The following is a 16,442-nucleotide window of genomic DNA, read 5'->3' on the forward strand; positions in this document are numbered from 1 at the left end:
CATGACAACGAGGAGAAATAATGGGGAGATGGCCAGCAATATAGGCACAAAGGAAGGACTTGACAAAGAGCAGGCATATGCTACAGAATGACAATTAAGGTGGAAAACTTATGGAACATATTTTCCTAAGATATTTTCAACAAGCACAGTGCTGAGAGTGAGTGAATATTTTATTCACTCTAAAATATCTGTTTAATCCATTAAGAAATAACATTCAACATGTTGCTGCCTCAAGTATGCCATTCACAATTCCCTTACATAATATGTAAATGCTATGAACATACTGGTGTGACTTCAGTGTGTTTTCTCTTATTTTATATTGAAAGGATACATTTGGAGAATGACAGCCTCTAAATACCACTGTCTTCTTCAAAGGCAGAAAGACGTGATGAAAGAAAAGGCAATAATACTGTAAAATGATTATTTTTTTTAAAGAAAATTAAACCATAATAAATTCTAGCTAATGACCTCCAGTGTATCTAGTACTTCCATTTAAGATCAACCTAGCAGAAAAACCATGCAGAGTACTGGACCCTGTTGTTGTTGAAAATATCTATCAGCAAACCAGACAAATGCTGGTGCTGTGACCCAGCAGGTACTAATTTATCCCATATGCTTTGGGAATGCTTCCATGTCCATTTGTCTTGGACAACACTTAATTGCCGAATTATTATTTCCCCCCCCCCATGAAATAGTCACGTTACAAGCTAGGCATGTAATTTTAAAGCCCAAGTGGAACCTAAATACATGAAATAAAACTTTGTCTCAGCAGAGTACTAATGACAGGAGTGCTGCAGAAGCGGCAATCTAAAAATTGAACAGGATTTGAAGACTGGTACATTGACATGACAAGCTGGCCCTAATGGAAGAAACTGTTTACCATAATTCTCAGAAGACAGGGGACTCTTTCCTTGGAAATATCCAAATACATTTATTAGAAAATAGACCTCCCCAGAATTTCCTTTTTCTCTGCCCACTTCACCACATGACTACACATTCACCTTTCCTCTTCATTCCTCCTTTATTCCTTTTTATCCACTATTTTCTCTCATTTCAACTTTTGCTTATCTTCTTGCTTGCTTATCTATAGACATCGCTCGGCTATTCAAAAAGCCTCCGATATGTGCAATACAAATAAGTGACCCATATATTAAGAATTCATGTGGTACGTGAGGTTAAGTCAAGTCAGGTTGTTCATGATTAGTGTTATGAGGTGTTTTTGTGTAATTTATAGATACTAAATTATAATGAAAAGTCCAGCAGCAAAAGAAAATTCAACCTAAGTCCAACACGCTTACTAGACTTGAATTAAAGAAAAGAAAGGTAAATAAGTCTTACCTCTGGCATTAGGGAATGGCCATTTTTTAACCAACTGTAGGAAGGGTTTGGTTTTCCACTTGCCTTGCACTCCCAAAACAAGCTGTCATACAGAGATAGGTAGGCATTTTGGATTTTTTTATCCCATTCAGGGAGTTCTGCATTAGTGGGGCAAAAAGAAAGAAAAGCATTTTAACCAGGAAAAAGTTATGTTACTCTGAAGGAATATTATCCTTAACTCATGGGTTGAACGAACCTCAGCAGTCAAAACTTGTAAAAGTGAGGATAGATTCCTCAATTCGGGATGAACTGTTTGACATTGCTTTGACTGATCTTCTGGAAATGAGACCCCTTTCTTGGTATCAGAAATTGAACACCGCAAAATTGAAACACTCGATTATTTGTCAGTTTTGAAAATGTTATGGGTGTTCATATGCTCTCTCTTGCAGTATTGGAGCACATATATCATTGCAAGCATTTTTTAAATGTTGGCAGTCTTAGGAAACAACATACCAACAGAGCTCCTCATGGGGGAATAAGAAGATTCAATCCAATTGCTTGTACGTTGACATAACAAGTTAGCTGAACTGCTGAAATATTTTTAAAGGTAACTATAGGTCAAATCTTGCATATATGACCTATGGCATTCTTACTCATCCAATGAGTTTGACTGAGTGAATTAAAAATGGCAGAAGGTTGAAGCTGCTTGAAGCAGTTGGCTCCAAATCTCTCTCAGATCATATGAATTCAAGGGCTAGATAGTTAAGGGTAGAATTGCTATTTTGCACATGTACTGGGACAGAGCTGCTATGAGCTATGAACTTATTGCTGGCCAAGGAATGTCCAAGTATTACAGAATCTACCACCAATGATACCTTGAGACTGTTTTAGAAGCCCAAAAAGAAAGGGACTTGCTTTTGTGCTCCCTTGAGAGACACTCTTGGATATGTTCTCCTTATCGCAGAACCACAGTCTAGCCTCAGTTTAGGAAGAAGATTGTGATCAAATTCCCCAGTCTAACCAGAACAAACTATTGGCAAAATGCCTTTCAGATCAGCTTCTGATATGGGGCTACTAGGTGTGTGTTCTTGGAGTTCATGCATCCACAGGTCACTCCTATAACCCACCCCACATAATAGGAACACACATACAGTAAATACGAGGTTGGAGTATGCTTAAATTTAATTTGAATGACTAATTACATTAATTATGCTAGAGCCTAAGTACCAACCTAGATAGAACTAGCACTGCACAGAGTAGTAGACAGTCCCTGGCCAGAACAGTTTACAGTCTAAACAGTTAAGACAGATACAAGATGGGAGAAAAGGATACAATATTTTCCAAGAGACTAGGAATAAGCACAGAGAAGGAAATTGCATGCAAAACATATCTGCTCACTTCTAATATTATGGAGAAAATTCTTTTGTAAATTCTTCTGTCTGTTATTTTTATACATTTCATTATCTACCAACAATTATTAATTAATTTGCAAAGTACAATTAATAAGCCTGTCATTTTAAATTACATTAACTCCAATAATAATTTTGTAATTAAATTTGTAGTTATTATTCATGTCAAGGTAATCTGCTAAACTTAATTTTAATGCAGTCATTTGATTCATGTTCAGTGAATATAACTGGAAATGAATAACCAACCCTCCCACCCTTCCAAAAATGAAGAAACAATAAATGAAGCATCAGCAAGTTTTTCTATTTCTGGCATAAACCTTGACATTAACCATCAGGACTACAAGGCTACTACAGACAGTTAAAAAGCCTGAGGCTGAATCGATTCAATCTTCTCAGATTAGTCTAAGATGAGTAGATGGAAACAATAAGCAAGTGAACAGACATTCACTTATGACTCCGGAAACGCAGCCACCTGCCTGTAGTGGCCCAGGCCAGAAGCTGGGGAGCACCAAAGTATGCCTCCCCGCTCAACTGGAGCAGACACCTTGAGCCAAGTCTAATCTGCCCACCTTATGAGCAGGGGTGGGGGTTGTGGGGAGGTACAAAGCATCTTGGGATGCTGGGGGACTGTGGGTTAACTAGAATCTGGAGAAGATCTGCTACAGAAGTTCGATAAACCAATTTTACCTAAATCAATTAAGTCTGATACTACATCCATTCAGGTTTATCTTATACCTTTTTGAAAGTGGGTTATGTGCACTGAACTTTTGTTGTGTTACGAATTTAAACCACTTTCCAATCACTTATACTGGTTACAATGGAGAGCCGCACTTCTGTCTGTGCCATAGATACAAGAGATTGCCTTAAAAAGCTCACAAGCGTGTCCTCATAATAAGTCGATTGCAGGATCACTGCTTAGCTCTGTATTATTTCTCACTGTTCTTTTTATCTTTTTTCACTAATTTTTCAATTTTGTATGGCTATGAAGAAGATTTTGCTGCCCGTATGTACAACAAAAATGTGGGTTTGTCTACTTAAGCACAGGAGTAAACAACAGAAGATGTTGCTATATTCCTCTTTGTTACATGGATCTCAGAAGCGGAGAGGAAAAGTTTTGTGAAGTTATTATTCCCACATAGAGGAAAATGGTGGAATGATTCTGTCCCTAACATACAAATCGACACAGCTGAACTAGGGCGATGGATTATGTAATACTCAATAAACTTTCCTTCCCTGTTTTGCTACTGAGATAGTACAGCTACATGCTGCAATATGCATTGGTCTGAGAGTAAATTCTCTATCCATCCTTAAAGTTTCATGTAAATGCATTGTGTTTCTTTCTGCCTTATGTTAACCTTCATAGCACAGCCTACATTTCCAATCTGACTCTTAATACACAATATCTTGTATTTGCGGAAGTTTAAATTGTAATTCACTGAAGGTCATTTCAAGCCTCCAATCATTTTATTAATCAGCTTAACCTGAAACTACATTTTCCCCTGCTATCTCTCTGCAAGGGGCTAATGGACCTCATTATCTGCCGAATACTTCCAAATGCAACCATACTTTACGTAAAAACAATTCCATTTGCTCACCATAGATAAATAGTTGACCTCTTGCAACATTTCTTCCTCGGATGTTTCCTGCAATACACTCATAAGAGCCTTCATCTTCTTGCTGAACATCTGGGATTTCAAGGACTCCTTTGGCTTTATAATGTTTGATTTTCCTTGCCAATGGGTTTCCATCAGACCTCTTCCAGCTAATACTGGGAACTGGACTAAATAATTATGATTCATTAGAAAAAAGAGATAGCACAGTTATTACAGCAGAGGAAAGATAACACTCCTTTCATAATCAGTCAAGGAAAGAAGAGCTGTATGAGGGGGATGATAAAATAAAATAAAATGACTGCTTCTACATTGCTAAGAGTCATTTATAGAAATTGCCAAGTGTGATTCTCCAAAGCATGAAAGTGATATAGGAGCACAAGTCCTACTAAAAGGACATAGCAGTTGGGTTCCTAAGTCATCTACATGCTTTAAAAAAAATCATGTCTAAATCAATATTGATTCACTAAATATCTAAAATTGGAACAAAATTCTATTGTCCTTCTATTACCTATGAGAGATCAAAGATATAATGGGAGGAGACAGAGATATCCAAAGACTTGGAAGTACATATAGACTCCACATGTGACTTTGCATTATTGCTCGCTTTTTAGAATGGACCAGATCTCTGCAACATTTTGGATGCTCATCGCTAATCAGTGATTAAAACATTGGAGCAGAGCTCCAACAGGTAGAAAGAGCTGTAAATCAAGGTATAAAAAAATGAGGGAGGGCAGAGAGAGATGAAAAGGGAAGGATAAAAAGCATGAAAAATTGAGTTAGTAAGAAGGTAAAGAGACAAGGGAGAATATTTCCTTGTTTTGCATTTTTATAGGTTTTTATCATTTTCATTTATATTTGGATCAATGTATTCTATATGATAAAAAATAGTCAAGTGTGAAGAAGGCTATAAATACTTCTAGAATTTCCGGTAATATCACAAACCATGCAAGCCTCACTTTCATGATCTATTATGACACCAGAACACTTTGAAATATTAATAGTCTTGCATTTCACGGTTGCCTTTCACATTACTGAAAACTAACGTAAGCTGCTTTTCCAAAGCAGAAGAGCGGTTACATTTTGAACAGCTTTTTACAGCTTTGACTAAAAGCTGACTTTTTTTGGACATGGTGGCTATATCCAGATGAGCGCACCCATGCGGTATGCGGACCACACATTCAGCACATGCAGACTGCACGTTCAGCTGTTCTCCATGCTGCAAGGTAGCAGCATGTTTGGCTTTTTTTATGCTGGGAGATCCCGGGGTCAAAAAACCCATCCAAAAAAAAAAAAAGGCAGATTGTTGCATGTGGGGGCAGCACGCACCACCCAAAACCAGAGCATGGCCAGCCAGAGCCACGCTCCAGTGCAGGCCAGCCTCCAAGCAGCAAGATTGTTGCTGCTGCTGCGGTGCTAGGAGGCCCCCAAGACTCCAGATGAGGGTGCTAGTGCCACCCCAGTGCTGGCCCCAGCCTTTCCTAGCCCACCCGGGGTAATTTTCTGTGCACCAGAGGGCACGAGGCATGGGTGTTCCCCAGGGACAAGTAGCATCACCACAAGGTGTACCGCTGCCTCTTGTCCCCAGGGAAACAAATGTCCATGCTCATGTGGATGTGGCTGCTGATGTCATGACAAAGTACTCAGTTCTAAAGTTTAAAATAGCATGAACATGCATTTCATATAGGAAGTTTGCATGTTTTAGCCACTAGTAATGCCTCCTGCATGCCAGTACTCTACGGCAATCCCACCTCTATATCAGCCTACCCAGCCGCGATTCCCAACCAGGTGCCACAGCACACTGGGGTGCTATGAGATCCTTTTAAGGGTGCCAAGGAATGCTACATAATTTGATCACTGTTATCAAATAGGAATCCATAGTGTCAAACATATTCTGACCTTCTGTGGTCTTTGTTGAGCTCTTTGCAACCAAATAATTGCTTTATTGTGTTTCTGTTGTCTAAAAGCAAGTGAAAGCTAAGAGCTGACACTTTCTAAGGGGTGCCTTGATTCTGAAAGAATTGAGACTCACTGACACAGTGGAAGTGGATTGTTACAACCTGTAGTCAAAATGCCTTGCCTCTTCAGTTCAAGGTGTAGCAACTCATGCGTTTAGTTCTGGAGGTTCCTGCTTCAATCCTTTGGGTGTTGGCCAAGAAACAGTTGTCACACACGCAGCAAGAGTGTTGCCAAACACATACTCCAATCCCATGTGCTCTCATATCCAGGCAGATGCTTGCACTCACACAAAGTCTTGTTCACTTCAGCAGGGCTTCGAAGGAGAAAAGAATCCACCCATACATATCCACTTGCAGAACAAGAGGAGTACTGTGCATGAGTGTTTGCCTAATTGTGAGGTGAGTGTGGCTAGGCAAACGTCAGTTGGGTAGAAAATCATCTAAGCCAAATGTGATGAGAAAAATATATACTTAGAGCTCTGTGACTACTCCAGGAGACAACATAATGTAAAACCTGCCCAATTTAGGATACCAGTTCCAACAAAATATACGTTGGAAGTGTTGAAAGTCTGAAATATATTCAACAAAACAGTGTTTGCAGAAGTCAATGAGCAATGTGGCAGCTGAAGCTGCTTCTGCTAACTGAAGCTTCCCGCTGCTCTATAGGACAGAAATCATAGTGTTGAGACCAGAAATTTAACTGAAAACTCTCAAAGTACTATTTAGAGGATGTAATAATTCATCTTGCTACTTTAAGTCATGTTGGTAACTCAGCTGCCCATAGAGTCAGTGTGCGGCTTTTTTTACTACACTTGATTGTAGCATTTTGCTATGGCCTTGAATTATATATTTGACTCTATTCTGATCCCTCCAATGTAGCTGAACAACATACTCCAAGAAAGACTGGGGCATTGCCGAGTGCTAGCTGATAGAGATTTAACTGAGATAAAACTGAGTTGACGTTAGTAGCCAAAGGAAGTAGCTGAGATTTTTGCAGCACTTGCTGCAAAATTGCAATTCAGATTTTTAAATGAAGGTTTTCAGTCTAACAGGTTTTCTGGATGCCAAGTTTCACTGGCATTTTCAGACAACATGGTTGCCGTCGTCACTTTTTATCTTTTATGTTTTACCATGACACGGCAGCCTTCCCTTTCTGACAAAGAACTCTTTGGTGTCACCCATACTTTTATTTCCAGAAGCTGGGTTACAGAGAGGTACACTGTATTTTCAAATCTTTTAAGAACTGCAGTGCATGTGCTGAGTAAGCCTGCCTCCTTTTTGTTTTGAGTCAGGAGAAAGATCAGTTAGATTTGATCTTGTCACCTTACAGTAGATTGATGTGGGGCTCTGGAGACATTCAGGAGACCATGGAAAGCTTTTACAGTCTTATTGCATATTCAATGATGGGTAAATAGCTACTGTATAATGCAACAGGACAATGGCCTTGTAACAGGACAAGGGCTGTTGTCCCACTTTAAGAGGGGAGAGCAGCAGGCAACAGAGGAGGGCAGGCTGCTCATCAAGGCCAAGTAGAAACCTGTGTGTGTGGCTGGGGAGCCATGTGACAGGAAGGGGTGGGGCTTTGGGGCATATAAACTCGGTGCCTATGCCCAACCAGGCAGTTTGGTCCTGCATGATGCAGGGAGAAGAGCTCCTGGGAAAGGAGGACTGTAGCAGACAGACTGGCAGGCCCCCAAGCTGTCTAAGAGAGCTGGATGGAGAGAGCTCAATGGGAACTGTGTCTTACAGGCAACACTGATCTGGGGTGGAGAGGGCGAAGGGGGTGAGACTTTTTAGTCTGTAAAGCAGCTTGCTTGTGCTTATGTTGTGTTTTAAGCTTGAGACTGGATGACTAAGTTGTGGCTACTGGGAAGGTGTGAAAGCCATGAAGGGGTGCCTGGTGGGGCACTCCATGGCAGTCAGGCCAGCCCAGGGTCAAGGACCCAGAGGGTTGGGGACAAGTCAGAAGCACAGGGATGCAGGATGCTAGAGTCAGAAGCCATGGTCCTGGACAGTGTACCTGGGCTGAGGGCTGCAGCCAGAATAAAAGGCCCAAGGCCAGGAAGACTAGACAAAGGTCTGCAAGGTAGGCCTGAGGGCCAAGAGCTGAGTTAGGGCCAGAAGACCCTTTCTGAATGAACATGGAGTAACATCTGTGAGGCATGGCTGTGGCTGCAGGGGAGGATGAAGATCACAAAAATAGATCATAAGGCAAATATAAATCTGACGCACAGACAGGGCCAGAGCTCAGTGCCTATGGGCAAGACTGGGGTCAAGGAGGGACCAGCTTACTGAAGTGGATTAGGGGTCACTGGGACCCTGGGGCAGCCTCCCTGAACACTATAATAGTTCTAGCAAGACATGGCAGGAAAAGAAAAAGGGAGGGTACCCTGAGGAGCTGGAGTGGGGCAGGAGCCACGTGAACACCAGGTAGTTTCATGGCCACCCCAAGGACATAATCCTGTTACAGGACTATTCTGTAAAGCTATATCTTTCAGACTTTTTTTTGTATCAGTTTGAGAATGGGGAGGGGGGGAAACCTAATAATCAAATCTATTCATTCACAATTTGTTACCTGAAATGCTCCAATTAAATGTATCTTACTGGTTTTATTTCTGCCTCAGCAGTGACTCTTCTTACGAATAAGAAAATACTGCAGCAGACTCCAAGACCAGAGGCAGGGCTCTGTGGAAAAAGGCCTCTTCTGTCAACCTGTCAACTCAGGTTTACCCAGGTTTGAGCTGAGAATGCCATCCTCTTTTCCTTATCCATACCAGATCCTTATAATTACTTCCTTGGGGATCTTTCAAGACAAACTCTCCTCCCTTTCCTTTTTCTTGTTGAGGCCCTATCCTTCGCATCAAGGCTGTTTGAAATGTATTTCCCTTCTGATGTGAACTATTGCCGGATGACAGAAATAAAACTCAGCATTTGGTTCATCAACTTTGCTCTATTTAAATAAGTAATTGCAATAAATACTTAACGGTACTTTGTTCTCTCACTGGGGAGGCTTGCACTGAGCGGCCTAGTTTTATCAGAAAGAGAATTCATTTGTCAGGACAGCAGCTCCATCAGACCCTCTTCAACCTGAATTATAGGTTAAATGAATAGTGTTGCAGACTGCAGTAGGCTGAGATTTTCAGTTATGTGCCCATCATCCATAAATAGAATCGTCATTATCAAGGCAGTATGAGATGGTCTGCGTTTCTACATTGGCTTTCCTGGTACCTCATTATCTTGGGCCATCCACATCTTCAATCACTATACCTTGCAGAAGGCAGGTTTTTGTCTGGTTTCCATAGATTTAAACGATACCTCCTTGCCCCATGCGTTTACATTCATTACAACAGAAACTCTTAGCAGCGACCTATTACTGCAGGCTAAATGAAACACTTCAATACCTCCTTCCCAACCTCAACCCCATGAATGTCTTTAAAATGGATCAATTTAAAATTCACTTAGAGAAATTATTTTTGCCACTAGTCATTTGCATTTTATAAGCCAACGCTTTAGGGAGGGATGCTTTTCTTAAGTGCTCATAAACACATGCAGAGATTGTCCTAATACCCGGCTTGCTCCTCTCTTGGGATATCATATCTGTTGGGATTTTTTGTGTGTTAACTGTTTTAGGTCAGAGTTATTCAAAAGGATACTGGGTCAGCATTATAATCCAGACTAGTAGCTTATGCTTCAGCAAAGTTTCATTTCCTTCAGTGAGTACTCATGCAAGGTACTATTCTGCTTGAGGAACGGTATTGTAATTTGACCTGTGTGTGTTTTCTTTTTTGTTCTGTTTTAAACTTATACCACAAAAAACTTAGATTCATTTGTTGTACACTTACTCCAAAAGTTTTCTTGAGCCAAGCAAGATTAAGTCAGGAGGCAAAAATGAAAGGGAATGCTGAGTGCCAAGGATGGGGCTCCATTGGTACTCTATCCTGCTCTTTGAAAACATACAAGAAGGTATGAATGTGGTAAAAGGGCATGCATGCAGCTTCTTAAAAACTCCCAAGAGCCTTAGGTGAGTACAAAGCACCTTTCGAGATCCTTGGGCTCTTAAAAATCATCTCCACCCATGATGGAATAATGGGAGATAAAATTGTGTCATTTGTCTGATTTGGGCCTATCTGGGGGAAAGGAAATGAGTCCCCAGAGATGCAGTTTCAAGACCCACCTACTACTTTTGTAGTTCTTGACACCACCATCTACTTCGGCCCATCAAGATATCCACTGCAACAACCCAGTCCCTTCCTGTTTGACACCTGGATTCAAAGTCCCCTTTGCCAAAATTTCACTGTGCTGTTCAGGGAACATTCATGCAAGTGGTTTTCACAGCATCCAAGGGATGTGCAGCACTTAAGCAGATCCCCAGAATTCCCAGCTTTGACAACTCCAGGTACAACGAAATGGGTGCAAGTAGCACCCTCTTCCCCCCACTTCCCACCCAAGAAAAAACAAATAAGGGGGAGAAAACTGCTTTTATCAACATTGGAGTAACACTCTTGTGCTTTAATTAAAAAATAACAATAACGAGATTAAAATATGTAATTGCTTAGAGCCAGAAAACTTGGTAACTTCTAAGAACAATGAGTACAGCTATCAAATTTATTCCACTTTGCAGACAGCAGAGTCTCTATTTTACTTTAGCAAATAAGAAAGCACAGTATATAAATATGTGCCTGCAAACATCAATCTATAGTGTATTTCAATGTTCCAGAGCATCTAGCAACACTGGGCGAAGCTACTAATATTATTTATATTGTACAAGACAGACAGAAGAATCACAAATCTGTAAGTTACTAACTCAGAAAGAAGAAAAGACAGAAAATATTTTATTTTGGGTGACAAGTCCTGGCACACTGGGTATCAATTTAAATAGTCTGCAACCTCACAAGCAGCACTAATAGGAAAGTTCCCTTTTTCCTTGAAATTAAAATACAACACTCAACCAATCACACTGTGTTTGTGTAACATCTTTCACGTGTAACATCATAGGGCACTTCACAATAAACTTACATTTATAGCATAGATAATTACGACCATGCCTGGTTAAACAAATGAGACAAAACTGAGATTTGAAAGCTGCTATCATGATTGCATCAAATGCTGACAAAAGAAAGAACTAAGAAGCAAAGGGCATGATAATTAAAGGGCTCAGGCTTCCAGTCATTCTGCTTTATTAGTCAGAGAGAAGTTGAGATCCAAAGTTACTGGTAACTCTACATTGCTTCCAAGGCAGTGGTGTTTGTTCAGAGGTGTGATAAGAGTTGTCACACACCTCAAGCAAGATAGTGGTAACAGGGAGATGAGCTACTGGGGCTTCCAGATGGTAACATATGTCCAAAGAGCTTGTGCCAAATGCTAATTATGAATATGGCCCAGAAGTCTGTGGTCTCTGTTGGGATTATGGGCTGAAATCCATCTGCAGTGTATCTAAGAAATGAGGTCCTAGTTTTCAGATGGCCAATCAGCTTCTGTATCTTTCACTTCAAAAGTCACTAGAATCTAGCAGAGTAGCAGTATATATAGTTTCCTGGGTCTTCTATATATTGAAGCTATATCTGTGTTGATGTGGTTCTTCATATCTTCACGGTTTCCGAATAGCATCACCTCTGAACATTTATCATGAGATGATACAGCCCATCTTCCATGATGAATGAATGTTTGGGGCTATAAATGATGGGGTCTGTGAGAAGTGCTTCACTTGTATATGCTTTTTGTTCTCAAATCAGCAACAGCTCACACGTTGTCAACTGGGACTAAGCTGGCTTAGAAAGCATGAAAGCCCACCCCACAAATCCATGAGCATTAGCACACAATCATCCATGATATATTCATTGCAATAAGCCCTCTAAGACCACAGTGGAGAATAATGTTTAGTGTTTTTGTTTGTTTTGACACAAAAGCATGACTTTTAATATTGGCATAAGTAATATTCCTGCTGTTGTGGTTCAGTGGTAGAATCCTCGTTTGCCACGTGGATTACCTGGTTTCAATTCCTGGATAGGCAAATAATCAAAGCACCATTAGGGCTGTGCGAAGCTTTGGTTGCTTGATTCAAGTCAGTAGAGATTTGCCCAAATTTGTCGGCTGAATCTGGAGAGCCTTTAGTCTTCCGAATAGATTCAATGATTCAGACATAGATACGGCTTTAAATGTTTTTTCTACATGCCTCATGGTACGAGGTGACTTGGGAATGCTGGGTGGGGTGAATGGAGGGTCCCACAGGAGCATGGGGGGGTCCCTCACATGCTCATCAGTGGATTCGGAAGTGGACCAGAAGCACTTCCGGTCCACCGTAGAGCATGTGGGAAACCCCTCTCTTCCCCCTGGCTCAGCGACTGGTGCCTCTTAGGTCTGGGAGGCACCCGGGGTCCCCCTGTGGCTAATTGCTGAGCCGAGAGGGTATGGGGGGTTCCCCATGTAGTCAGTGGCGGACCTGGAAGTGCACCAGAAATACTTCCAGTCCACTTCCGGTCCACTTCCAGGTCCACTGTTGGCCACGCCTGGTACCTTGAGGTATGTAGAAAAAACTTTTAAAGCTGTATCTATGGCCAAATCTCTGATTCTGTGAATCAGCATCAAATCTTCAGATTCGGATTTGGCCATATCGAATCAGGACAGTGACCCAGATCAACTAATCAAATCACAGTCCCCCAAATTGGGCCGAATCTAATCAAATATGGCCAACTTTGGACACCCCTACCAAATATCTAGACTTGGTCTGGCCTTTGGAGTCTGTCTCACTGGTCTAAGTGGGGATGGAAGGTCTGAGCAGCCTCCACTCCTCCATACCCTGCGTAAGCATACATGCCGAAGGTCTGAGTTACTTATGCCCACATCATGATCCAAAAGGATTGGTAGTTGCCTACTATTGGTAGTGATCTCTGCAAATTGCACTCAGAGGCTCCTGTACTGTTTTTCATTTCACCGCTTGTCTCCCCCACCCCCAACCGCTGCCCCTATTGCTGGAGAGGCCCTGCCAGTTGGACTGTCTGCTGCTGATTACCAGGGAAGCAAAAATTGCAGCATATTATAAACCTCTGCCAAATGGGTGGGGGGAAGAGATGGGCACGTAGCAAAATGAAAAACATTAAAGAAGCCACTTCTGGCATGATTTACAGAGATCCCTAACTATAGGTAATATTGGCGGTGGAACACTAGGCTGGAATTATGGAAATTGGATAGCTCCTCAAGTAACTTCTCTGTGTCTCAATTTCTCTCTGTAAAATGGTGAAACAAGTTGTAAGTTATGTGCTTTGCTTCTTGCATTCACTTTTCCAGTTAATCATAAAGATAACTCCATGAGGCATGCTTTTTGTTTCCTTCCTCCCCAACAGGCTTCAAGCATTGCAGCACCAATTTATTTTGCATCTAAAAACCAAAGCTTCATCATGATCTGTTGAAAGTATATACAGAAACCTACATTCTTCAGAGTGATTCACTGTCAAGAGATGATCCATGATTTGAAAATTACTTTTGAATCCTGCCTGTTCTATAGTTTGATACAAATCCAAAAATCCCCATATTCAATTCTCCTCTAATTATGAGGTCCTTCAGACTTGTCTTCTACATTGATACTAATATATTGTTCCAGCTTTGAGGTACTGTGCTGTCCTTCAAACATTTTCTGAACAGTTAACCTATCCACAGCTCCTTCATCCACTAAGAAAACATAATCTAAAGTTGATGTTCTGTTCCCTTTAATTTTCTTGCCAATTCAGCCTCTATGACTTCTGCGATGTTTTTGTGACAAAAAGTTGCCACCTTCGAGACAGCCAAGAGAGTTCTCATGTACTATTTGATAATTTTACTACATCGTTGTTCAGTCATGCACTTCCTTATTGGTTCGATATATTACTGGCAAAATGAAATAAAAATAATACCCCTCCCCCCAATTCAGTCAACTAAAAAGCTAATATAAACAAAGGTTTTTCACTTGTTTTAAAGGTTAGAGAAAAAATGAATAAAACAATATTTCTTTTTATGCTCACTTCTTCCTAATCATAACTAAAATGGTATTGTTAGGGTTGGGGCCATTAACCATTGAAATAGTTAATGACTTTGATCAGCTAATCCCATATTGCGAATTGCATCATAAAAAAGAAATAAAGTTATTTCAAATCTGGTTCACTTCCTCCTTAAGATCCTAAATATTTCTCTTTTTTTTTTTTTTCTTCCATTTAGAGGAAATTCAGAAGCGTGGGCTTCTGGCCACCAAGAAGTGGAGTTACCAGAAACTCTAAGAAAAAAACCTAGTCTCACAAGACTTCCAGGACCCAAGATATCTGAAATAGTTTAACGAGCTTGGTTCATATTTCAGGTTTATAAGGATAAAGTTTCCAGCTGGTATAATGTGGCAAAACTCTATTAAATTCAGCAGAACAATGTTAATTAGCAGTACACATGGATAGATTCAGGCTGAGATTATGCTAGTATTCATAAATAATTACAATGTTAGTATCATTGGAATTACCATTCGTTCACATCTGCAGAACAGTGACTCAGATCTGCCTACCTTTTTAGTGAATTATTGTTCTTTTTATTTATGAAAACAAAATATCAGCCTGAATTAACTTTATCTAAATTATCCTGACATTTAAAAAAAGATCTTTATTAATGAAACTAAAAATGAGATTAATAGACTCTGAAGTCCTGAATTATTAAGTCTCTTAGTTACAATTAATGGTACATTGTTCTTTCTAGTACTCATATTTTATTATGCAGCTATACTTGTCACTCCCCGCCTTTTTTTTTTTTGCCTGACACTTCCAGTTGCTCAGCAAGATACATTACCTCTGGAGAGAAATTAACTCTGACAACTCCAACCAGATCTCCCTCTTTGTTCTTGAGAGCTAGGTCCAAAAAGAGGCATAGTCTTTGCAACACTGATCTTTGCATTTCCTATTTTTTAACTGCCTGGTCCCTGGAGTGGAATCCCCCAATATGTGCCAGGTTCCAGGGTCTTTATACAATGCTTGAGGGAAATCAGGAGGTTGAGAATAAAATCTGAAACAACCAGCATGTTGAGAAGGGAGCTCCATAAAGCTAACCAATAGGAAAGGCCTCTCTTATCCCTCTCTGGAACTTAGCATCTACTCAGGGCAGCAGGAAGTCACTTCCATTAAATTAAAAAAAATGGTCATAATATGTATTAGCATTTTATTTGAAATATTTGTTCTGTACTATTATTCGTAACACTTGGCCACAACCTCCATGGAGAAGATTATTCTTTTAACTACTTTTCTGTAATGAATCAGTTTTGCAACCATTGGGATTATAGACAACTTCACCTGACATCCCAGTTTTTGTTATAGTAGGTAACATGCTGTGCCCACAATATAGGAAATGCTGAAGTCAGGCAGATATATATTTAAATTTTCAATATTCTTTTAAAACAAAAAATTAGATCACTAAAGCAACATAAACAAAAGGGGTGGGGGTGGGGGGCAGAATTTGGCCAGAGGTGCCTAATCATAGAATTGCCTAAATGTCGGTGGCTTAATTCATATAATGATTTAGTGTCTGTTTATTTATACAACACAATACAACTCCATGGAGAGGGACCCAGATTACTCAGGTACTAGAAGCAGTATATCTAGATTAGCTGTGATGGATAAATTAGCCTGGGTAGATCAAACTAGTACTGCTGGACTGCATCTGGTGCCCAATATAGCTTATTTAAAGTAAGTTCAAGTGTCTCTCTGTGTGCGCATCTACACATGTGCTTTACTGCAGAGTAGATTAATTTGCTCCACAGTAAAGAATCACTGTCTACCTGAGCACTGGTATTAGGGTGCATTAAATTAACTCCTTTGTAAGACAGTACTCTCAGGGACACTACTATCTTACAGCAGAGTAAGTAACTGAGCTGAAATGCATGTATAAACTGAAATGCTGGCTAGGGCATGAGGGTGCTTAAGTGCAGGGGCTGCCTGCCGCCTAGCCACACAGCTCCTCACTCTCAGCACCCTCCTGCTCCAGCCAACCCCTCCACTGCTTGATGCTGACCCCCTGGACTCCCCTGCCAGCCCAGGACTGCTTCAGCCTGGCTCAAATTGCTGTTGTCCCAGGTGCACATATAGTCACTGTGCCCAGGAGCAGTTTCCTGCAGCTCATGCGGCTCCAGAGTTTATTGTGGCATGTTA

General features: G+C 40.7%; 1 protein-coding gene across 5 annotated transcripts in view; it reads right to left on the reverse strand.

Moving 5' to 3' along the window:
• The window catches only part of CNTN6 (contactin 6), a 218,048-nt gene that overhangs the window by 56,664 nt on the left and 144,942 nt on the right, over positions 1-16,442 (reverse strand). For 3 of the 5 annotated variants that reach the window (XM_019536617.1, XM_019536616.1, XM_019536618.1), the window contains 2 exons: positions 4,322-4,506; positions 1,339-1,475 (listed from right to left, as the gene is read on the reverse strand). In XM_019536617.1, the coding sequence (XP_019392162.1) occupies positions 1,339-1,475; positions 4,322-4,506 (322 nt within the window). The remainder of the gene's footprint in view (positions 1-1,338; positions 1,476-4,321; positions 4,507-16,442) is intronic. The other 2 variants (XM_019536620.1, XM_019536619.1) reach the window with 1 other exon arrangement.

This window comes from Crocodylus porosus, unplaced genomic scaffold (genome assembly GCF_001723895.1).
Source record: "Crocodylus porosus isolate Cpor-Errol unplaced genomic scaffold, CroPor_comp1, whole genome shotgun sequence".
In the NCBI taxonomy this organism is placed as follows: Eukaryota; Metazoa; Chordata; order Crocodylia; family Crocodylidae; genus Crocodylus; species Crocodylus porosus.